General features: G+C 45.9%; 1 protein-coding gene across 2 annotated transcripts in view; it reads right to left on the bottom strand.

The window, feature by feature from the left end:
- Positions 1-23899, bottom strand: part of piezo1 (piezo-type mechanosensitive ion channel component 1) — a 68256-nt gene that overhangs the window by 5860 nt on the left and 38497 nt on the right. Inside the window, exons 7-42 of one of the 2 annotated variants that reach the window (XM_031569276.2) lie at positions 20611-20827; positions 20042-20255; positions 17980-18157; positions 17515-17646; positions 17140-17230; positions 16804-16907; positions 16381-16641; positions 16052-16157; positions 15683-15864; positions 15338-15486; positions 14937-15095; positions 13492-13601; positions 13010-13173; positions 12601-12777; positions 11266-11391; positions 10872-11072; positions 10288-10492; positions 9500-9604; positions 9149-9305; positions 8147-8390; positions 7803-7899; positions 7493-7658; positions 7204-7293; positions 6889-6968; positions 6573-6647; positions 5483-5583; positions 5219-5342; positions 4866-4940; positions 4466-4641; positions 3658-3770; positions 2924-3085; positions 2375-2633; positions 1894-2082; positions 923-1220; positions 427-538; positions 192-339 (exon numbers count right to left, since the gene is read on the bottom strand). In XM_031569276.2, the coding sequence (XP_031425136.1) occupies positions 192-339; positions 427-538; positions 923-1220; positions 1894-2082; positions 2375-2633; positions 2924-3085; positions 3658-3770; positions 4466-4641; positions 4866-4940; positions 5219-5342; positions 5483-5583; positions 6573-6647; positions 6889-6968; positions 7204-7293; positions 7493-7658; positions 7803-7899; positions 8147-8390; positions 9149-9305; positions 9500-9604; positions 10288-10492; positions 10872-11072; positions 11266-11391; positions 12601-12777; positions 13010-13173; positions 13492-13601; positions 14937-15095; positions 15338-15486; positions 15683-15864; positions 16052-16157; positions 16381-16641; positions 16804-16907; positions 17140-17230; positions 17515-17646; positions 17980-18157; positions 20042-20255; positions 20611-20827 (5547 nt within the window). The remainder of the gene's footprint in view (positions 1-191; positions 340-426; positions 539-922; positions 1221-1893; positions 2083-2374; positions 2634-2923; positions 3086-3657; positions 3771-4465; positions 4642-4865; positions 4941-5218; positions 5343-5482; positions 5584-6572; positions 6648-6888; positions 6969-7203; positions 7294-7492; positions 7659-7802; positions 7900-8146; positions 8391-9148; positions 9306-9499; positions 9605-10287; positions 10493-10871; positions 11073-11265; positions 11392-12600; positions 12778-13009; positions 13174-13491; positions 13602-14936; positions 15096-15337; positions 15487-15682; positions 15865-16051; positions 16158-16380; positions 16642-16803; positions 16908-17139; positions 17231-17514; positions 17647-17979; positions 18158-20041; positions 20256-20610; positions 20828-23899) is intronic. The other variant, XM_031569277.2, reaches the window with a different exon arrangement.

The following is a 23899-nucleotide window of genomic DNA, read 5'->3' as shown; positions in this document are numbered from 1 at the left end:
GATATAAATTACACCAGTGCTTGTACCTTAGTATTCGTATCCATTGCTTTGGCATAGCTGCAGTAGCATGCTCTATAATTTTACTCCTCATGTGACCACTACAGAAAGCGTGTTTGGGATATTCGGGGGAGTTAGAGCTTACTGTGTGATTACATTTCTGACGGCTGTTTAAACTTGTCAGAAGGACTCACCCCAAAAGCCCAGAAGCCAAACACAATGATGATGAAGTCCACCATGTCCGTGAGGAACATAAGAGCATAGACGTCTGTGGTGGCCTGGTACTCAGCGTGCAGGATGTTTCGGAAGAATCCATACGTGGGTCTGTAGATATTCTGCACTCTACAAAAGCAGGTATTAAAAACCAAGTTATGCATAGTGGTTCTTAAAGCACAGGTGTTTATTTCGCAGAATGGTTCCTCTACTTACGCAGAAATGACCAGTTCTTTGATTTTGAACCCAACAGCTTTCAGTTTTCTGCTAGTCGCCTCTCTGCGCTTCCCCTTGGATTTCTTCTTGGGCTCTTTGCTCTCAGCACCACCTGGTTGATTAAGACAGAAAAAATATGTTCCTCCCTCAGTCCCTCTCTGTCAACTTCTTTCTCTCTCCTTGTTTTAAATAGTCTCTAATGGCCTGACAAGAGTAGGCAAATTGGAGCAGTATCTGTCTTATGGTGGGCTATCTTGCTGTGACTTATTGATTGCAGTGCATAATGGAGTCAATTCAAGCAAAAATTACAGTACACGACACAGAGGCATTTCTGTCAGTGCATTAGTCATAATGAGAGTGTGAAGTTACGGCTCCATCTTACAGTACGACAGCCATCGCATCCTCTTAGCAGACAGCATTGCCTTTAAGTGTTACACTGACTGCCATTAAAAACCTTCTCTGCGTCTTCTCTTCTCTAAACCTTCACTGCACTAACCTTTCCCAGAGGTTTTCTTCCTGCGGAATCTCAGAAGGCCGCCCTTCTTCCCGGCACCCTGCTCTGTGGGGGAGGCAGGGGGGGGTTCAGGCGTGGGCTCTGGGGTGGGCTGGGTGTCCAGAGGCTCAGGCTCAGACTCCAGTCGCTGGGGGGTCTCTGCGGCCCCGTCCTCCAGTTCTGTGAGGCTGGGCGTGTGACTGGGCCGACACTCCTCTTCATCCTCCCTCTTCGTCTGTACCTCAGCGGACTGGGGGCTCTTCTCCTCCAGGGGTCCCTCTTGATCCCACAGCCCATATTTCTGAATGCACGTGCATACACACACATATTAGCACACGTACAAACACACACATATTAGCACATGTACAAACACACACGTACAAACACACGCATATTAGCACTCGTACAAACACACACAGTTCTACATGTGCATCATGTCTAAATAATAATAATGTTGGATGTAAGGTAGGAGTATATCTAGGTCCATGAAAGATAGCCCACTGCAGCTTTCAGTGAACTTTATAATCCTCATCTATTACACACAACACTAACCTCGAAACACTGCTGCGGAAGTTTATTACCTCCGTCAAGTCTGTTATTATATGGAAATGAAAATAACTGTTGGAGAGTGGTAAACTATTTCAGTGGTCCGGAAATACATAAGGTGAAGACTATGTCTCTAGATGAGATGAGTGTCTGAAACTTGGAGTATAGGGTGTGGGCAATCTGAGAACCAGCCTACTTGACTTGGGTCTTGGGGACAGTAACCACAACTGTATGGGCTTTTTAGATATAGGTGAGGGAGGTTCTTGAAACATTTGTGAAACTGTCTAATGACTTTCAGGACCACATGCAGATTTTTGGAGGAGTCATAGAACATTTGAGGAGCAAAAAGACTGCTAGCAGGCTGTACAGAGCAGCACTGGGGTGGGGTAGGCTGAGGAGGAGGTGGCTTTGAGACGGTGGTGCCCTACCATCAGCAGCGAGCGGTGGAAGAACAGGGCCAGCAGCTGCAGCAGGTCGTAGCGGATGTAGTTGTCAGACTTCTCCAGGCCCAGGATGCGCGGAGGGAAGTAGGGCTTGTCCTCGTTCAGCCGCATCTCATACAGACTGTTCCAGGGGAAGAAGCCAAACTGGAACAGGTACTTCACCACCACCATCACCTAAGGGGTAGGCACACAAACAACCATAGTGACACCTCTGCAGGACGTTTCCTTACGACCGGTAAGATAAAAACCTCACCTGAGTCGTGAAAAAGGACATAGAGCAAAGCTAATAAGAGACTTCCTGTCCAATGCTACCTCCCTGAGTGAATCGTTCTTGTCTTTGTATTACTGCAGAAAATGATGAAACATCACTGCATAATCTTCATAACTTGTCAATTAACACAGTTCTATTCCCTTCTTCTCCTCTTAATCACACTCATTGCAGACACACAGTTTAGCGTGAGCGCACCTCTGTGTAGACGATGGCGGTCATCCAGAATCTCTTGCTGGGCCGTGGCACGGCCAGCATGGCCCAGAGGAAGATGAGGATGGGCAGCGCCAGCGAGATGACCGAGGCCGTCACCACGTTGTTCAGCACGATAATTAAGTAGCACACCAGCTCCGAGTTGGCGGCCAGCAGGCTGTAGAGGGCGAAGAGCAGCTTGAGCAGCCGGTTCTGAGACGAGTAGAACTCAGAGCTCTGGACCAGCTCCTCCACGAAGAATACCCTGAAACATGCAAGAGAACATGAGAACATGAGAGAGAACACGGGAGAGGTTCCATTTATTGAGCAGAGAATTATGGGTGCTTTTGAAGATATAATTTCAATGTGTATTTTACTTTTCCTTATTAGAAATCAGATATACGTGCCGTATTCATGCATTATAACAACTCCAGCTATTACTGCATTAACTAAAAGGTGATATACCTCGACATACAGTTTTTGACATGGTATGATCATGCTAAAACCTTTTGTTTGGTGTTATCTCTGTTTCAGTGATGCTGTGTATTGCAGTACCTGTCAGTCAGCATCTCGCTGGCGGTGCGGGAGTGGCGCTGGTGTCGGTCCGGCCATGGCAACACCTCCAGCTCCTGTGGGGGCTCGGGGCACAGGGTGGCGCTGTAGGCGCTGGCCCGGGGGGTGGAGTGGTCCAGCTCAATGTCCTCCAGCTCTGCTCCACTGAGGACAAGGATGGAGAAGGGATGAGTGGATTTAAATAAATATATACACTTCTATAGAGCACTTCCATGATGTATGTAAACACGACGATAGGATATGGTGTTACTGTAACTTAACTGGTGGGGCAGTGTGCAAACAACACCAGTGTCATGGGTTTGACAGTTCACTGAACAACTGCATATGTAAATGACAGGAGTGTGGTGGAAAGACAGATGATTTCATACATGCAGTCTGACACTGAGGAATATCAGATGAACTGGCAGAAGTAATAACTGTTTGTAGAGCTCCGGTTGACATTTTATTCAAAACCACCAGCTTATCATGCTACAGCCGATGAGGGCTACAGGGACAATTTCCTTGTCACTCTAATAATACAGTATGGAACTGTGCCAAGTGATAGTGGGACAGTTAGGAGCTAGATGAGTGCAGTTCCCCAAGGCATCTATAAAATAAATAATCTATAACATAGGCGACTCAGAATGACACTACAGTCTGGCCGACAGGAACCACAGGGGTTGGGGGTGACAGACAGAGGACTGTCCCAGTGGGGTGCACTGCTGCTCCACTCCCACCTGATGGCGCCGCTGCTGTGCAGCTGGTCGGTCTCCGTCTCGTCCAGACACGTCTCCAGAGTGGGGCTCTCGCTGCCCTGAGACAGCTGGTCATCCAGGGGCTCCCTCGGGCCCTGAGGAGAACAGCACAGCGCATTATAGTCAGGAGAGCAGGGAATACCAGTTTCTTTGTGAGGGTGGGCGGGCCGCCTGTGGAATGTGTGAGTCATGGTAATGAGCGAGAATGAAGCACTGGAGTATGTGTGTGACCTGGAGTTAGGGTGAACAACAACCGACATGAAGTGTTGATATCATTCAGATTGTGTGCTGTAACACATCATGACTGATGGACTCATTCTGATGGGCAGAACATATGAGCACAATATGGGTCCATAAATACTGATGATGATTCATCATTCTGGCCAGATGGGCTCATGGGTTTCACCTGAATGGAGATTTACTATAGCAAATATAGAACGCTGCCAAAAGAGCAGTTGCATGTTATAGAATATAACAGCATGGGGATGGAGAGCAGCAGTAAGCATTGATGGCCTCATCTGTATGGGACAAGAGGAATGAAAGTGAACCATGGGAGAAAAAGGTGCAAATCGTGATAGCGTGTGTGTGTGTGTGTGTGTGTGTGTGACAGAGAGAGAGAGAAAGAGAGAGGAGGGAGAGAGAGTGTGTCTGTATGTGTGAGTGGGAGAGAGAGTATGTGTGTGAGTGAGTGGGAGAGAGAGTGTGTGTGTGTCTGTGTCTGTGTGTGTGAAAGAGAGAGGGGGAGAGAGAGTGTGAGTGAGTGTGTGTGTGTGTGTGTGTGAGATCTCACCTGGCTGATGTTGTGGATGATCATGTAGCGCTCATTGCACAGGACGGTGGAGGTGTCCACATACTGCTTAGTGAGCATGTTGAGCCACAGCGTCACACCGTCCACCATGGCCAGGAACAGTACCCGCAGGAACCTCAGGATGTCCAGGATCCGCTGTACCATGTCACTTCGACTCCCTACACACACACACACACACACACACACACACACACACACACACACACACACACACACACACACACACACACACACACACACACACACACACACACACACACACACCAACTCAAGCTTAAACATCTGAGTAGATAAACAGTAAGATTCATATTCATGCAATTCCAAGACAGGATGCTTCTTTATTTTCATGTCGGGCTCATGGAGGCAAGGAGTAATTGGGTACCTGACTCCTCTCCTTCTTCCTCCAGCTCCCCATCCTGGGACGTTCCTTCCTCAAAGACAGGCTCTTCTCCATCACCTGAGGCACAAAATAGAGAAGTGTCTTAAAAAGAAACAAGAGTGTCTGTCTGTGTGAAGAGAGAGAGAGAGATAGACAGTGAGAGAGAAAATCAATGTGTCCAATGTTATATCTCTGAAGACTGTGTATGGGTGTGTTTGTCTGTTCGAGCAAGACATGTATGTGCAAACTATGCATTCACCAGTGTTAGTGTGTGCATGTGTATGCAAGTGTGCTTGTCCTTTGAGAGGAGTGTGTGTGTGTGTGTGTGTGTGTGTGTTTGTGTGTGTGTGTCTAACCCGAGGCCGCCTGGAGGCTGGCTTGCTGTCTCCTCTCTCTCTCCAGCCTCCTCTGCTCCTTCTGCCTCTGCTGACGCTCCCTCAGCGCCTCCTTGGCACTCGTCACCCAGGCTTGGTAGGCCAGCTGTGGGCATAGACAACACACACACCATCTGAGCTGCTGAATCAACTCATCATCTCACAGTGTGTGTGTGTGTGTGTGCGCGTGCGCAAGCATGCATATATGTGTGTATCTGAGGTAACAAGTATTATCTTGTGGCTCACCTGAAATGCAGACTGTCTGGGGGGCTTCTGCTCCTCAGAGAAGAGCTCCTCCTCATCCTCACTGTCCGACTCAAACAGGTAGTACTCTCCAGAGTGCAACACTGCCAAAACCACACACAGGGACAGGACTTACCGATCCGGCCTTTAGAACACAACTAAAGGCACCAATAGACTTCAATATGCTCAATATGATTTATTGACACCCCCCCAGACATGAGAGTCATAGGAAGGCCAGACACCAGTAAACAAACCCAGTACGCAGCGAATCCGTGAAGCCTTGATGATTGACAAGTTGTATGTGATGGTATGTAACGTGGCTATGCACAGACTTTGACCTGTTTAGCCTGCCTGCCTGCCTGCCTGCTTCAACAATAGCAACTACAGACCAACGTGGCTCTTTATTTTGGGCACATACCCACTGCCATCAGACCTGGGCGAGCGGGTATGCACCCAATTTACTTTCCTTTGAAAGTGTAAAGAGCACATCTGGACAAACTGAGGAGAAAAGGGAGCGAGAGAGAGAGATCACAGCGCCGGTCTGAACTAAAGCTCTCCTGGACTCCCATCCCAGGCAGGAGAAAAAAGCGCAGGCTTCCATGCACTGCTCTGATCTGAGATCAGGAGCAGGCGCCAGACAATGTGCTTTCTGTGGCGGCCAACACACCGAGCCCAGGATTTCATCATCTAACTGTCCGGCGTCATTTTCCAATTGTTTCCAGCGTAGGAAAGCTTCTTTTGAATCAATTTGATCCCATTTGATCCCAAGCCTGAGGCAGGTTCCACTGGTCTGGGGCGGAGAGTGAGGGTGGAATAAAGAAGAGAGCGGAGCACGGGGCAGCGCAGGTCTAACTGATGAGGCAGTGCAGGCAGATGTTCAACGTCACCGGCCAACAACAAAAGCATGGGAAGGATCATGTACAGATATACAGAGAGAGAGCGAGAGAGACAGGCACAGACTATGACAGAGGAAAAGAGGCAGAGATGAGAGTGCTCGCACACACACACGCGCACGCACACACGCGCACGCACACACACACACACACACACTTAGGCAAAGTGCCTAAATTCCACTCATAGTCTGTGGACTCACCGGTTGCGTGGTCCATCCAGGGCCGCTGCCATTTCTTCTTCGAGCTCTTCCTCTCTTTCTTTTCCTCTTGGGAGTCTTAAAGATTAAAGGCATGAGCAGTGCTGATCATCACTCAAAAACCAGTGGTGTGCAAAAAAATGATCTGATTCGCAATCATTTTAAATCAAAGCACTTGCATCACTGCACAGTTACATACATTTTCTATTAGAATTTTTATAACTGTTTTAGATAAAACTTGATAAGTGTGTTAAGTGTATATGTAACTTTATGGCTCCTGCTTGAATGTATAATACATAAAAAGTAACTCTTGGCTTACCCGATGCCTTCCCCTCTTTGGAGCTTGAGGCCTTGCGCCCTCCCTTGTACTTCTGCTGTTTAGATCGAATGCGCTCCATCCTAAGGTGAGACTGTAGGTTAGAAACCTGAGCTGAACTCTAAAAGCTCCTTCTGTGCTCAGATGATAATCAGGCTCATCCGTCTCATATCAGCTATGGGAGTCTTTGTACAGCTCCTCAACATCCTACATAAAGTCATTTCAAGTTCAGGGTCTTTAACACTGTACATTTCTCATGCCTGTTTGAAATGTCCAGGACATGTAGGGCAGTAAGCGCTGGTTTCCATGGTGACTTACGATCGTTTGAGCTGTTGCAAGGACTTCTTCTCAGCCTTCTGGTGGAACTTCATGTTTTTCTTGAGAGTGGCTCTGAAGAGCTCAAAACCTCTGAACACAAACAAACACACACACACAGAGTTTAGGATGGCATAAAACTAAAGTAAAAACAGAGTTGAGGCTGTGGTGGCTGGTTGTTCACAACTAGTTTACTGAACAGATGTACAGTAAAGTCTCATAACTGGACTAATCTCTTTCTGAAGGCCATAGGAAGCTCATTCCCGGTGTGACCTGCAGGGAGGGTGCTCACCGGGAGGCCTGGCGGGCGGACGCCTGCATGTCTGCCGTCACGTGCAGGAAGTAGAAGCTGAGAAACACTCTCCTCTGCAGCAGGAGGAAGAAGAAGCAGATGCTGTCCCAGATGATGCCAGCCTCCTCCACCGGCAGAATACACTCCTTATCGCTCACCTCCTTAGCTGCACACACACGCACACACGCACACACACACGCAGACAGACAGGCAGACACACACCAACAGTGGATATATTTGTATTTTAAGAAGGTTTTAATTACAAGTGGTTTCAAATGGGAGGTTGCCGGGAGAAGGTTCTTAGACTTACGGTCATAGTAGCCTTTAACAGTGCAGACCAAGCTGAAGAGTTGTATCACCCAACAGAAGTTCTTCTGCATTTCTGCTACAAACACGCAAGCCAGGATCTAATGGGCCAAACAGAGCAGAAGTCTCTGAGTAAAAGTGTCTTGCACTATCACAACTCCAAAATTCAAAATTCACAAGCACATATTTATGACCATCTCGGCGAAGGTGTATGAAAGAGTGTGTGCATCTGAATTTGTGTTTGAAGCCATGTATGTGTATATGTGGCTTTGGGTTTGTGTCTTAACACACAGATGTCAGAACAGTCATACGCAGGTTAAGCATGTTGTGGTGTGTCTCCTCACTGACCGAGAGCAGGTTCTTCGAGATGATGACGCCCACGTTGTACATGATGAGGCAGTCCCAGAGCGTCAGGCGCGTGTGGGACTTCTTGGCCAGCAGCTGTGTGCCGAACAGCAGGAAGAAAAAGCAGGCCATCAGGTAGCCCAGGCCGAACACGCTGATGCGCGTGGCCCCCGTCACAAACACCACCGCCAGCACGAACCAGAACATGTAGCGGAACACCAGCACCTTGGCCATGTCCAGGTAACACCTGGTGAAGAAGATTTGATCAGTATTTGTTTAGTAATAATGAAAAAATGATATTTAAAGCAAGTAAATATGTAAGGGATAATGTAGGCCTATAGTCTGACGGTCATTTAAAAAAAAAACTAAAATCCCAATATAAGAAATATATGAAATGTACAAAATATCAGACCGCCAAATGTTGGGATGGACCATTAAATTCAATGGAACTTTCTGAAACATTCTGAGGAGCCATTTAATAAGTAGTTTTATTACATGGCTACGACACTACGAGCGTTCTGATTGGCTAATGGGTACTCATACCACCCGCGTATTGCCCTCCTCAGCGGACAATATCGCTCGATGGATACAATAAAGCCTCAGTTTGATCATTCCCGGCATGACCTCACTCTCTGTTATTAAGCAGTTATACAGAATAGCAAATAGCAAAGTGAGGGCAATACTGGTCTGCTGAAAATGAATGCAAGATCTCGAATTATCCATGCTTTGGAGTTTAGTACATAATGCATTAGCAATTATGCCAATGAATGGTGTTTATAATATACATATACATAATATACATAATGCATTAGCTATGTCAATTAATGGTGTCAGAAGGTTGAGCTGATAAGGTCATAATCATAAATCATATTTCATTTATGTTTTGTTGTGTAAGGGCACAGTACCTGCAGTACTAATACATAATAACAATAATTAATAATGAATCTCTAATCTAAATAAATACATTTCCTCTACGTTTTGTTTCGTTGTGTAAGGGCACAGTACCTGCAGTTGATGAAGTTGGGCGCTGGGTTGAAGGGGACGCCATCCATAGGGTTGGGGTTGTCCTTGTTCTCCCCTCCCAGCACCATCCACTCCTCCTTCTTCTCGTTCTCAAACACGTGCCACTGCTGTGAGGCGCACATCAGCAGGAGGAAGTCCGCTGGTCAGAGGGGAGCAGTCACACAGTGATGACCATTGCAATGACACACACACACACACACACATGCACACATGCACACATGCACACCCGCACACTCAATAAGTCAGGATTTTTTGTGGGTGTAGGTGTGATCATATTAGTAGGAGTGGGACATCTTGAGTTAGCTTGACTGCGTGTGTCTCAGTGAGACTCACCCATGAGGTTCTTGGAGTTGGGGATAGTGTAGAAGTCTGGCAGGTAGATCCACTTAATGAGAGCTGAGTTAATGGTGACCGTCGAGCTCCAGCGCCAGGGATAATCTAAAAACACACACAAAAGGGCATGGATGGGAGGTACGATCTGTACCGTGCCCTCCTGTAGGTGCACATGGGAAGGAAGCCACATGCATCAGCCAGTCATGTACATGTGTTTCTGGTCTAAAGGGACCTAAAGTTACACGCTGTAATGCACAAAACATTCTTATGTGAGATTCTGAACAAACTTGCATTTAATACACACAGAGATGTATGGAATTAATATTGTGGTACGCATTGTGCATTTATTCAGTGCATCCAGTGTAGAATAGGATATGTATGATAATATTTAGGGGCCAGTAAATGCATCTTTAACCAGCATGAAATTATGATGACACTTCTAAAGTCTACTTGGTCAGACATAAACAGACACTTAAAAAGACACTTGAAACCGTCTGAGGTATTATTCTAATACCTCAGACGGTTTCAAGTGTCTTCATAACCACAACTGTCAAAATAACCTAGTTATTACGAGACATACCACAGTTAACATTTCACAGCTAATGAGACCACAGCCTAGCCCAGCCGTATTAGTGTCACATCAGCATGCCAATTTATGACACCTTTGTGGCACATTGTGGCAGTTTTACCGTCAGGTCCATTACAAATGTCAAAGGTGTATTTAGAGTGATGAAGTCCGCTGGCTCTCATTATATCAGGCCTGAACTATGTGCTGTGCCCTAACTCACCGATGCAGAGAGCAGGGGGGATGCCCACGCACAGGATGTACTGGTAAATGGTGAAAATCGCCAGAAACAGGCAGTACTTGGGCCAAATCTCGGCGATGGCCGCCCTGCGCCTTCGCACCAACATGGCGACCAACCAGCAGCCATGGGCGATGACCAGGAAGTTCATGCGCTGGCCAATCACGTTCACTGTCATCAGGAAGCAGATCTGTGCAGAGACGAGGTAAGGTGACATAAGATGAATGCACCGTTTCCAAAGAGTGTCTGTAAATGTGCTGCAGACACATTAGTGTGTTTGTGGTTTTGATGCAAAACTACATAATGAGCGGAATTCTTTACAGCGTTCTTGCGAGTTTGTTAATTACGGGTTATTAAAGATCATTTGTCTCTGGCAAACATGCTTGGAAAATAAAACATTTAAAGTAACAAATGCAATTAGAGAATGTGGGAAATCGAGAGGAGAGACCATGGTGGTTTCATGTGGGTGTGAGAGAGTCTGATAGAGAGAGAGAGAGAGAGAGAGAGAGAGAGAGAGAGAATAAATAATTGAACCAAGTAAATTAGAAATCACACAGAGCTGATGGTACCTCCAGGCCAAACTTGTAGAAGCTGTAGCTGAGCAGGTACTTGATGCAAGACAACAGGCTCTGGTCTAAGGTGTCGCGTGTGGCGTTGGGGAAGAGCTTGGGGATGTTGGGTGGGGATCTCTGCAGCTGTTTGTAGTGATGGGCCTGGTGCCGGTACACCGTTACCTCGAACACTAGCAGCATCAACACCAGGAGGTGATTCTAAGGGAACAGCCCACAGCATCTCATCACACCACTGACATCTACGATTATTCTGTAAACACACAGTGGTCTGCTTGCTGTACCCAGACTGTACATCACTTTGTGATTAATAGGTCAGTTTCCCTGTTGGTAATGATAGTAGCGTTTATACTGCAATAGTTTTCCCATCAGGAAATGGAAGAGAAGGCCTCACCTTAATGTAACCCAAGACTGTGGCATCTTTCCTGAAGCCAAACCAGTTGGCTGGATCCACAGGAGCTTTGTACAGTATGGAGTTCTGCATCTCCTCCAGATGAAGATTCGTCTCGTTGGCCAGAGGCTACATAACGGTAAGACAAACAAAACAAAGAGGGGGGTGGGGGGAGAGAGAGAGAAAAAAAAAAAAAATGGGAGACAAGTGAGAAAAAAGAACTCTGACTCACCTCAACAACAGTCTAGACACCCAGTAGTGTTTAGCAGTGTGTGCTAAATAAAAAAAGTTCAAATCAAACAGGAGAGTGAGGTCACTGGTCTCCCGCTGTGGCAGTAAACAGCCCAGCCACTAAGGACTGAGGAGGAGCCAGCATGTCTGTGAATCAGCAGCGCCCAGATGAATACCCCCACACAGCTCAACACTACCCCTACTAGGGTTGAACGATTTGGGAAAATAATCTAATTGCGATCCCCCCCCCCAATATTGCGATTGCGATTTAATATGCGATTTTTGTATTTTATCCTCTTTTTTCCCCCAACAAAACGTAATGAATGATTTAAATATGACCAACACAATATTAAATACCGGTACATTTAGTGTAAAATATTCTTTCCCACATTTTACATTTTTACATTACAGAAACAAGAACAACAAATTGGTGGCTTTGCCACTGTGCATTTAAGTAATTTAAACATTTGTAAGTATCATTGTAAGTATAAACACAAGGCATGCACTTTTTAAACACTGTGTGTTTATTTTTTAGACCATGTTGTAATCGTGCGTTGCGGTTAGAAAATCGTGTTTTATCATATTGTGATTTTATCGCAAATGCAATTAATCGTTCAGCCCTAACCCCTACCCCTTACAGCTCAACATCACCCCTCACAGCTCAACACCCCTCAGAACTTAACATCACTCCACACAGCTCAACAACACCCAGATCTAAACATCAACACAGACAGGTCAACACCACCCCTCACAGCTCAACACTACCCCACACAGCTCAACACACAGCTAAAGAGCTGAACACTACCCCACAGTTGAACACCACTCCACAGCCTGCACTCAAACACACAGCGCGGGGCTATGAGGCTGAGGTACGTCAACATCAGCGCCCCACAAACACACACTGTTGATCATTAGAGCAGATGGTAGAAAGACACTGGGGATGGGTAGGTGTGACAGAACTGTACATTCAGCAAAATGCCTGTTGGTGGGATGTGTGTGTGTGTGTGTGTGTGTTTGTGTGTGTGTGTGTGTGTGTGTGTGTGTGTGTGTGTGTGTGTGTGTGTGTGTGTGTGTGTGTGCATGTAAGTCTGTGTGTGTGACTCCTACCAGAGTGCAGTTGTTGGAGTACTCGATGGGGTTGACAATGCTGAGCTGGTAGAGCATCTTGCAGACGATGATGACACACACCCAGGCGGTGGAGAGGCAAGAGGCCATGTGTCTGAAGCGTGCGTACGGCATGGCGAAGGACCACAGCACCACCAGCACCAGGTTCATTACGGAGGGCTAGCGGACGGAAATTACAAACGCATTAACAACTCATTACTTTACCTTCAGCTTAAACACCTGCCTGCTTACAAACAAAGGGTCCATTATTTATGCATAAGATAAGTCTGTGAACACATACACCACACACATACACCACACACACACACACACACGCACACATACAGACACACACAGCACACAGAGACACACAGAGACACACACACAGACACACACACACTAGTTCACTGACCTCTCCTAGTGCCACCCACACCACGCAGAAGGCGACCATCTTGAGGATGTGCAGCTCCAGCAGCCTCCAGATGAAGGCTTGGATATGGCTCAGCGTGTCGTCGAACTTCCCAAACAGCACTATCAGCCGGTCCATCACCAGCCCCCACTTACTGGGTATCATCTCTGAGGGGGGACAGCCAGCGGTCAGGTCAACCTCAATTCCACATTCTGTCTGATGTGTGCTGTGTTCTTTTCTGGAGAAAACGCTTTGTGCTTTTTCGCAAATGTATGACCCTGCCTCACTATGTCAGAATACCAGCCGTATGATGAAAAAGGAAAGCGTTAACAGTGAAGGTATGAAAATGAAAATGATCAGAAATACTGTAGGAAAAGTGACAGAATCATGATATGACAATTATGTATGTGATGTGATGAGAACTAACACAGCACGGGGAACATGCAGGGTAAAAAAAAACCTCTCTCAACACAAAGAGTCCTCACCGTCATCCTCCAGCTCTTCATCGTCTCCGAGATCCGTGACGAGCTCCTCCTCCTCAAAGCCCACGCCGTCTGTACCCCGCACCACCTCAGGCCTCGGAGTGTTCCTCTTCCTGAGCACAACGGATGGACAGACAGACAGACAGACAGTCTCTTTTAAGCCTCCACTTTTCAAACCAACCTATGAGGTGGTAGAGACTGACTTTTATCTTTGACTCTCGAATTTCAACGTGTCGTCAAGGGCACATGGTGCATCAAAGACACGTGCCAACTGGCCAACATTCATCTCCTAACTTTACAGGCCCAGCACTGACAGCTGCCCCTCAGCTAAGAGGATATTCACCCTCAGGATAAAGGGCACATCAAAAGAGGAAGTACATCCGAGAAAGTGCATGGTGTCACACTGTTAGCATTCCTCTGTTATTCATACAGGTAGAAGCCCTTCAACAACCCATTTCTTTAGAAGAAATGATACCAAATGAATTGTGTCCAGGGGGAAGAAATACATCAAGAGAAAATGGTACTTAAAAACTCAAAGCCCCACTATCAGCATGAAGAATGGCATTCTTCACGATTATACGTGACTTATGTGCAGACATGTGACTCGGATGAAGAGGCCCATACCATTAGTTATCATGTCACAGTGATGTAGATGACTATAATTATGGAATTCAGAGCTAGTTTTCTAGTTACACGCATTAACATTTGGCAAACATGAACTAACATACCATTGTGTATCAACAGTGCCTTAATACAACATACACATTTTCTGAAACTGTCTCACTTTTGCAAAAATTCTACACACAATTCACAAAACTGCACACACAAAATGCTAAACACCTCATATCTCCTTCAAAATGAAACACTACATTCAAAACATTCAAAATCAGATTTTTGCAAACACCACAGTTCAAATGGTTAGACTTTTTCAATTACTAATTACACACTAGTGTGATTAACCTAAAACATTCTTGTCTTTGTCAGGTTAATGTGTGACCAAAACAGTATTATCATGTTTGATGTACATAATATGTACATAATATTTTGTGTATTCATTTATCAACATCACAACCAATGTCCTCCTTGAGAACTGGTATATATTTAGGTGGTCTTGCATTTTGAAAGGCAAAATGTTTTATGAAACTTAAAGTGAAAGACTGAGAATTAGCTTATAGCTTTGCCAATTTGATGTGAGGTTTTGCTCATTGAGTGACAGGTTTCAGAAATCATGTGTGATGTGTCAAAATTCTGTGTGTAAGTCGTTTTAAAAAACTGTAACGGCACTGAGGCCTGGCTGATCAAATTCCAAATGAATTGTAGCTTTTCCTTTAGTCCTGCGCAACAATTTGAAACCTGGGGCTAGTAAACGTTTGTTTTTTATATAAGCCTCCATTTGCTGGTGTGAGTCAGACAAGGTGTGAGTGACATTTTGGATGGTGCAGCCTTGCCTGTGGATGGGGCTGACGTGGTCCAGGTCTGTGATCCTCATGAAGGGCCGGTGGAAGTAGTGTAACTGCAGGATGCAGGCCAGCAGGAAGAAGCCCGGGATGAGGATGCTGGAGAAGAGCTCCGACAGGGCGAAGGTCTCCAGGCCGATGTCTGCCAGCCTACACAAACGAGTAAAAACCTGCATGTTCATCACCACCTCGAGCCACAAACATTCTCATTTTATGGGAGTGGAACAGCTTACATTTCCTAACAAATGTTCCTCTCTGTTTGTCTCATAAGATTATGTGTTGTGGTGGTGACATGAAACAAATGGAATTGAATTTGCCTGTCCAGTTAGCAGGATGTGCATTAAATCTGTTTCCTTTTCATTTAATTTAGGTTTGGGTGGGCTCCGACTTACTGCTCTTCTGTGAAGCCAGTGAAGTTTTTCCAGTAGTCCGGGAAATCCTCAAACTGGAAGGTGTAGATGGTGATGAGCACTAGCATGGTGTACGCCACCACCAACCACCAGAAGACCTTCAGAAGCCTTCTCCACAGGGAGTAATACACCTATGAACAGACCATGTTGATTAAGAAATGTTATATGTAATCAGAAAAATACATACAATTAGAACTGAATGGAAGTCATTCACTGCTACATGACATAAGGCATAACGATTCAATTTTGAAGAAGTAATAACTAACTAATGTATCATTTTCTGAGCTTGACCTGTCTGTTGCTTTGGAGGTTGTCAGGAGCACTTACCTGATACACACACAAGCAGAGCAGGAACAGCAGCATGTAGACGATCTTGTAGCCCACAAGCTTGCCAGCGAAGCTGACCATGATGAACATGCCCCCGCATACGTAGATCCAGTACTTGGCGTATAAACTCATCACCATGCCTCCGAGGACCTTCAGGACCGACTCATTTTGCCCGATGCCCTCTGACGCCACACAGATTTAGGGAAAGAGAGAGAGAGAGAGGGAGAGAGGGAGAGAGAGAGACATTGACTTTAGGTTAAGGTACACATTAACATTTCAGGCTTTTGGGTCCATTTGGTCATCCATCCCTAAATTCATTCAGCCCAGAGCCTGCGTGTTTGCCCTGGATTGCAGGGAGGTCTTTCTTACCACCAGTTGTCACCTCTGTGAGAGGGGCAGTGATGCTCTTCTTCTTGCTGAAGTTGTTCTTCACTGATTGCCTCAGGAGCAGCCAGAAGGTCAGGGTGTACAGCAACTGTGACAGAGACACACAGGGCAGAGAGGTTCTCTAAAACACGTTTCAACCGCAGCACAACTGTTCTGATCTGTATCTATCTGTGTCTTTCTGAATCTATAGGAACCTGATCATTGTGTTAATCCATTAATTCTTGGCAACAAAACTCTACTGTAGGAAGATTTGTTTGTGTTTAGCGCTTGTCTACATCTCCCATGATGCCCCTGTGTCCACTGGTCCTCACCATGGCACCCAGGCGCAGGCAGGGGTATTGGGCACGGTCCAGGCCCAGCTGACGGAGGCTCATGGTGCCCACGTGCTGGGGCAGCTCGGGCTCCAGCTCCATGGCCCACACGTACTGCAGGCCGCACAGCGCCAGGCCGTACAGCAGGATGAAGGGGGAGCAGAGTGTGGCGAAGTGGCGGCGTGCCCGCATCATCCAGATGAAGCACGCCCACAGCAGCAGCACAAAGGTCAGCCAGCTGTGGTATGTAATACTCCACACCTGAAGGGGGCGATATAACAGCAAAAAAAAAAAAAAAAAGAAACATGACACGGCCATACAAAGTAACTAAGATGCTGTTGGTGTTGGGCCTAGAACTCTAACTTTGAAAATATGAAGCTGGTAGTTTGATCTGCCGGTGTAATGAATAGATGGAAGTCGTACCATCATGGCGATGAGAGCGCAGATGTAGCTCTGCTCCATGACCATGCGGCCCACCAAGAAAAGAGGGCTGTCTCCATGCTGAGCAGGCAGGGAACTACCGAGGCCTGAGCAGACCAAAGAGAGGAACCAGAACCATTCAGTTCATCTTTCACCACATTCCACTCACTTACTCCATCATCTCATCTATACGTCTTGTAGAGTTATGACTATAATAGTGATATTAATAACAAGAGCTCTAATTCTGCATTAGTAGTGCAAAGCTTTGAGATCGAGAAAATAATTTAGCCCGCATTTAAATCAGTCAAGGTGGTAATGCTTTACGTATAGTAGTCAAACCTAAATCTTGTCGGCTGGAGCCGTTGGTCACATGAGAGTTGGCTCCCTCTGATTCAGTCGTCGGTGACTCACCAATGGAGAGCAGCATTTGCTGAAACACAGAACAGTTAAATAAACATTACAGTCACTCCACGTGGAAACACTGACAGAAGTGATGATAGTAGTCATGGTACGAAAAGTACACAATAATATTAGCTTCATGCAACACGATACAGATGCAATTATTTTAACAATACTGGCTTTCAAATACGGTAGCCGTGTCAACAGCCTCATCTTTAATTTGCCTGTTTTCCATGGACCTTTTTACCACAGTTTATCAAGCTGCACAAACACACACACACACAAACACACAAAACACGCACACAAAACACACACAGTATGCTTTCTGTCTCTTTCCACCTTGGTGTCATCCTCAGTGCTTTGTCTCTCTGGACCCCAGGGACGCAGTTCCACCTCCTCTCCTCCACCTGGCAGCACGTCTCTGGCACTCAGTCTGCCTTCTTCATGCTTCAGAGAAACAACAAACACCAGCGGCATTAGTTCAGACACGCTAAAGACAACAAACCTCAGAGAGAGAGAGAGTGAGTGAGTGAGTGTGTGAGTAAGTGTGTGAGTGAGTGAGTGAGTGACAGAGAGAGAGAGAGAGAGAGAGAGAGAGAGAGAAGCCTCAGGTATGAGCACAAATCTGAAACTGAGTAAGAGAAAGCTCTACCTGTTAATGAGAACCACATGTGTCAGTGTATTCACTCTATTTGTTTCATTTTGGAAGTAAATATGAAGAGTGTGTCATTTATTTGCTAGAATTTCCTTGTGAAACTGTCAAATTATTCTTTGAAGCACCTTGTCAGGGCCGCCATGACCACTGATCTTCAGGACAATCGCCACAGTGATATAGAGGAGAAGAAGGATCCCGGGGTTGACGTAGACTGGCCAGTCATGCTCTGTGTTGAGGATGAGGTCATGGGAGGAATAGGAGGAGCAGTTGCCAGGCCTAATGATATCCTTCAGGCCAAACAGTCTGCATGCAGGAGAGGAAGGAGAGAGAGGGGGGTGGGGAGAGGGAGAGAGGGAGAGAGAGAGAGAGAGAGAGAAAGAGTGAGAGGGAGGATGGGACAGAGGCCAACATCAGGTCAAGTTGATCTACAGCGTCTTATTTGCTGTAATGTGGTTCATTCACCCTTCTCTGACCCCTATCTATCACAGTGTGGCATACCAGTGGACAGGGGCTACATTTGTGGGATTGGAGGCATGTTTCTCTGTGAGGCAATAAGCCAGAGAAAGAATGAGTGACAGAGATAGAGATAGAGTGAGAGAGAGAGAGTGAGAGAGAGAGAGTGAGAGAGAGAGAGAGAGTTAGAGAGAGAGAGAGAGTGAGAGAGTGAGAGAGAGATAGAGTTAGAGAGAGAGAGAGCAGACAGATGAGGCTACAGGGCCTCCTCGGACATGTCCACCTCCGTGACCTCCGTGACCATGTGGTGCTGCCCTCTCTGCTCTCAGTGCCTGGGTGTCCTATCCTATGCCAGTGGAACACTGCCTGTGAGTCTGACCCCCATTCCAGAGCACCGGGAGCCATGAAGCTCCTGGCCTTCAAAGATATTCCAAAAAGCATGCATTCCTAAACAATCTACACCAGCAACATTCCTCACGTAGTTGTTCTTTCACACAGTCTTGCTTTCGTTCTAGCAGTGGGGTTGTGCTCCAACTTCCATTACTCCAACACCCTTATCATATGCCCATTTCCACCTTTTCCACTCTAATCCCTCTCACACGCACAGCAAACATGAGCCGAGGGGAGAGAGACTCCTGATACGCTAGAAGCGTGAGGGAATGAAAGCAGTGAGGGAGCACTATGTGCCGTCGCCAACATGCCAGCGCTGTGAGACTGTTACACCTGCTCCAGTGTGGATAGAGCAGAGGTGCCCAGGCTCACGATGTGACGGATTACAGAGCAATACAGAAATACACTTCAACCAGCAACATCGGTTTTCTCCTATATCCATACTGCAGTTTTACAGACAATGAAATTCTCACTACGAATCACTAGTAGAATAAATATTCTAGTATTTAATATAAACCATGACATTTATTATATACAGTATATCTTACATTATTTAAGGATGGATGTATAAAGCCTAGTACTGACTAAAATGTCTCTAAACTGGACAAACCCAATGTTGCTCTCATAGCCATGGATAGAAAAGATTGGAATACAGTTCCACATGATCTCATTTGTAGGTCAAAGATTAGAGGTACTCCAGGAATCAAGAAGAGTTAAAACAGGAGTGACCTATATGCACTACAAGTACCCCTTGTGTTAATGTTTCTTAATTAACCAGTCCCATGGCTATAAATCTGACGAATAATTCATCCTTCTCTGATGAATCTGTCATTCATTTTAATGTCATTCATTTTAAGTGACAAATAAACCTGAAGGGACAGGCAGAACAAACTGCTCAACAAAACATGAACTCTGGAAACAGAAAGAGGAGTTGTTAGATTCAAGGCTGAAAGACTCCGACTAAAGGCTGAGAGTTTCAACAGATGTTCAGCTTCAAAGTACAGTAGATATGATCTGACCTGATCAGCATGTAAAGGTTATTAGCAGTGAAATTGGTTTCCTGGGTTGGCGTTACTGTTTTGCAATCAGAACTCGATAAAAAAAAACAAAAAAAACTAATGAGACTCTCACTACTCTAACCTTTAAATGGTCTGGCCCCTGTTGCCATGAATCTGTCCAAATTACACAGTAGAACACATCCAAGAATTCTGAGAATGTGTAGTCTCTAACAGGAATGAAAAGAGAGAAATGTTCTATTGCTATGAACATCTCTTCCCTTCACTCCTTTTAATACGGAATTATTCAGTCGAACTGCTGTGGGGTGATGCAGTATTCATTGCTTACCTGGCCCACAGGCTGGCTGGGGGGAAGATTCCCTGAGCAAAAGGGCTCTGGTAGAGATAAAGGCAGACCAGATGACCAGCTGTGAAGAAGCCCACCATCACACACAAAGCGTTGAAGCCCAGGTGGCTGATGGGAAAGTGGCAGGCCCACCACGTGCACACGCCGACGAACAACAGGAAGTAGACAGCAGAGAAAGCGGATGGCAAGGTAATGCCTTGAGGAAGAGAGGGAACATACACTGTGAGATCCACAGACACACGCACACACACCCACACGCACACGCACACGCGCTCACACACACACACACACACGCTCACACACACACGCTCACACGCACGCACACACACGCACACGCACACACACACACACATTCACATTCCCCCAACTTGTCATGATTAGATATAGAATGATGGTGAAACTCAATGGTACCACACTGAGGTGCCACGTCGCTGTCAGTCTGTTGTTTAGTCTGTTTGAACAATCAAAGCCCCCTCTGTCCCACATTGCTTGATTCGACTCTGAGAGTGCAGCAGTGGTGTCGGTTCAGTGGAGTGTGTTTGGTGTCTCACCTGCCAGAGCCAGCAGAGTAATGGCCAGCACGCGCCCCAGGTCCCTGAGGAAGCGGTGGGCCGTAGCTCGCAGCCTGGCAGCCAGCAGGGCTGCCGCGCTGGGGATGCCGTTCTCCTCTTCCTCCTCTTCATTGTCAGCAACACTGGGGAACAGCCGACCTTCTTCCTCCTCCTCCTGCTGCTCCTCCTCCTCCTCCTCCCCATCTTCTTTTTCTTCCTGTATTTGGGCAGTTGGGGTAAACGGGTATATCAATCACTAAAAACCTCAAACTATCACTGCCTCTGCATGCAAACAGTCTCCTTATAGGAACACAAAGCCTGCATTTCTTAAAGTAAATCTTACCATTTACCAAACACATTCAGCTCTCACTGCATGTCTCTAATGTAATGAGGTGTGAGCTGAAACACGTCATGACAGACGTGTGGGAACTATAGATAAATCACACATGTGCCATATGAAAGCATACAATTCCCATACAAGGAAGGAAACACTTAGGGGTCATGCTGCATGATTTGGTTCTGTATTTACATCTCAGTGACTGATATCCAAGCTAAAGGTTTTCTAGAACGTGTGGAGTAAACATGGAAAACACTAGATAAAGTAGAAAAAAAAGACAAAACACATGTTCTTCATTTAAGGGGCCAGTCCTATTTCATGAGATCAACTCAAATGTCACTAGTGATTATGCTGCCCTTTAAGAGTCTATTAACAATTAATGTGTCTGACTTCCAACACAATGCTAATGGAAAATCTCAACAGAAGCGTAGTAATGTCATGGAAAGCTCTTAAACACTTACACCTGTATTATAAAATGTGTACCAGTAGTCTACCTTCAAATACCTGGAAAAACTGCAAACTGGTCAACAGTGCATGCCATATCAAGGCAATAATGTGAAAAAGAGAGACACACCATCCCCCACCATCGTCATGGTAACCTTTGACATTCCTGGAAAAAGTGACTTCACTGGGTGTGGAGGGGAGTGTTTGTTAGCCCCAGGAGTTAGGCTATCAGTGTGTGTGAGTGAGATAGAATGAAAGAATGACTAATTGAGCAAGGAAGAGAGAGTGAGTGAGAGAGTGACAGAGAGAGAGGTAGAAAGTGTGTGTGTGTGTGTGTTTGATGGCATCTTGCGTATGTGGTTTCTGTACGTCTGTGTGCATGACTCTAACACTTGGCTCTTGAGTCACATTGTTGCAATTGCTGACCTGTGCCTGTGTCACTGTGACTGCAGAGCAGACACACGCTTGTGAGGTGAGGTGAGTCTCGCAAAGAACCAGGCTGAGTGTGCTCCACAAGACACAGACAAATCTGTGCTGTATGTCTGTGTGCATGCGTGTGTGTGTGTGTGCAATCTGGATCCGGCACTCTAACATGAAATCACAGCATTCCAAACACACCTTCCCCTCCATCTGATTTAGCATGGCCACATATTTCTGCAAGTGCTTGGCTTACAGACACCAGTGACACGCCAGCTGATTCTACAGCCCTTCCAGCGGGACGTGTTGCCCCAGCGAAACCTTAGGAGAGTGGCGGATTCCCTTCACTTTGAAACTCTAAATCACTTTAAAAGTAATCCACTGTAAATGATCCTGAGAGAAAATAGCTAAACGAGGAATGAGGACACATGGACTGAAGTCTGCTGGTGCCTCGTGTCAGTGGGTTGCAGCACATGTGACAGGGGCGCAGAACCTCTATGTTTGTGGATGAGTGGCAACGTGATAGAGATGATAGAGACGCATGCCACTCAAAGGAAATCCGTGCAGTTTACTTAAGTTCTAACATGCTTTTCATGTTAAGCATCTGATGATAATGGATAGCTTAGTTTTTCTACTTGATGTCATCCAAGAGTCGATCAGGAAAGGCGGAAAGAGACAAAGAAAAAGAGAAAGGAGGGAAAGATGAAATGAAGGAGGTAAGGAACAGAGAGATTAATAGAAATAAACAGAAAAGGTGAAACAAATGAAAGAAAGAAAAAAACCAGTGCCAAAGATTGTGAAAGACTATTTAAGAGGGAGAGTTCATAACTCAGTTTTATGTGCCGGTCTGGCTTGCTCAGGCAAAAGGACTAGTTGTGTGTCATCATGACTCTGGAAAGATGCTGAAAATATTCTGGCAGCCTTCATTCACTATCCATAAAAACAGACACGCACCTGCAACAACACCGCAGGAGAGTCCGAGACTGATGGTGCATACATCAGTGTTTATAGCACTGCCTTAGTCCAGATTATCAGCAGCATAAATACAGAACAAACTACTCGGCTAATTCATGCAAGCATTTATTGTTAAGACGGTAACGTGGACTTTCCTATTCCAATAGCAAGGTCATCCAAGACTGATTTTAATGTCGTCTGAAAGAGTCCAGATATCTGAAGACTGAAGTGCTGGTGTTCATCATACTGTCATCAAAGTTTTATTGGTACTTTGTGTCCTGTGGAAAAGCCTCCTTAGTTTCCATACAGAATGTCTCTAATGGCATTGATGAGACTTAGTACTAACTTTCCATAAGAGATGAATGGCGCAAACAATGATGTCTGACATTTTGTTGTGCAAACCTATCATCGGTGTGTCTTGAAGGGTGGGAGAGGGAAAGGTTTATGGGAGTGTGAGATACTGTTTGTGTTTTTGGGAGTGTGAGATACTGTTTGTGTTCAGATGCAATTAGCTGACCTCTTACTGCACTGCCTCTTTGACCTGAGTATGTGGAGAGTCAGAGGACCTGGTGTGCATGGCCAATTAAAGGAATCTGGATAGAAGTGTGTTTTCACTTTGCCATTTCACCTAGTCCTCATTCATCTCAATGCATGTGTTCTCTATCATCATCCTCTGTAACACACTGTATTTCCTAAGTCTGTTATATCCGGCCATAAGTCTTAATTGACCTGGATGTCTCCCCCTTAACTTATCTTTCTTTCATGTGGATTGATGCTGCTGTCCGATTGATGCTGAGGAATGATGGATTCTGGGAAATGCTCTATGGAGGAGTCCAGGCACAACACAAGGGAGTGTCCCCAGAGTGGAGTCAACTCCCACTGCTGCCAAACTCTCACCCTTATTGCACTCGAGTTTCATTTCTTTTCATGCCATAAATACTGAATTTTGGACTCATTCTGTCACCTTCCTCCCCTTAACCTCCCACCAGAATCATTACGTAACCAAGAATCACCTTATCTCTGCATCTGTTTTCCAGTCCCCAACTTACTCTTTCTATCTGTCACACCACTTGCATTAACATGGAGCGCATTTCTTTTCCAAAGCAAATTAAAGTCCAAACAAGGCAAATCTCTGTG

This window comes from Clupea harengus, chromosome 6 (assembly GCF_900700415.2).
Source record: "Clupea harengus chromosome 6, Ch_v2.0.2, whole genome shotgun sequence".
Taxonomy (NCBI): Eukaryota; Metazoa; Chordata; class Actinopteri; order Clupeiformes; family Clupeidae; genus Clupea; species Clupea harengus.
Note: the sequence above shows the minus strand (reverse complement) of the source record. Positions and strands in the feature narration are given on the sequence as shown.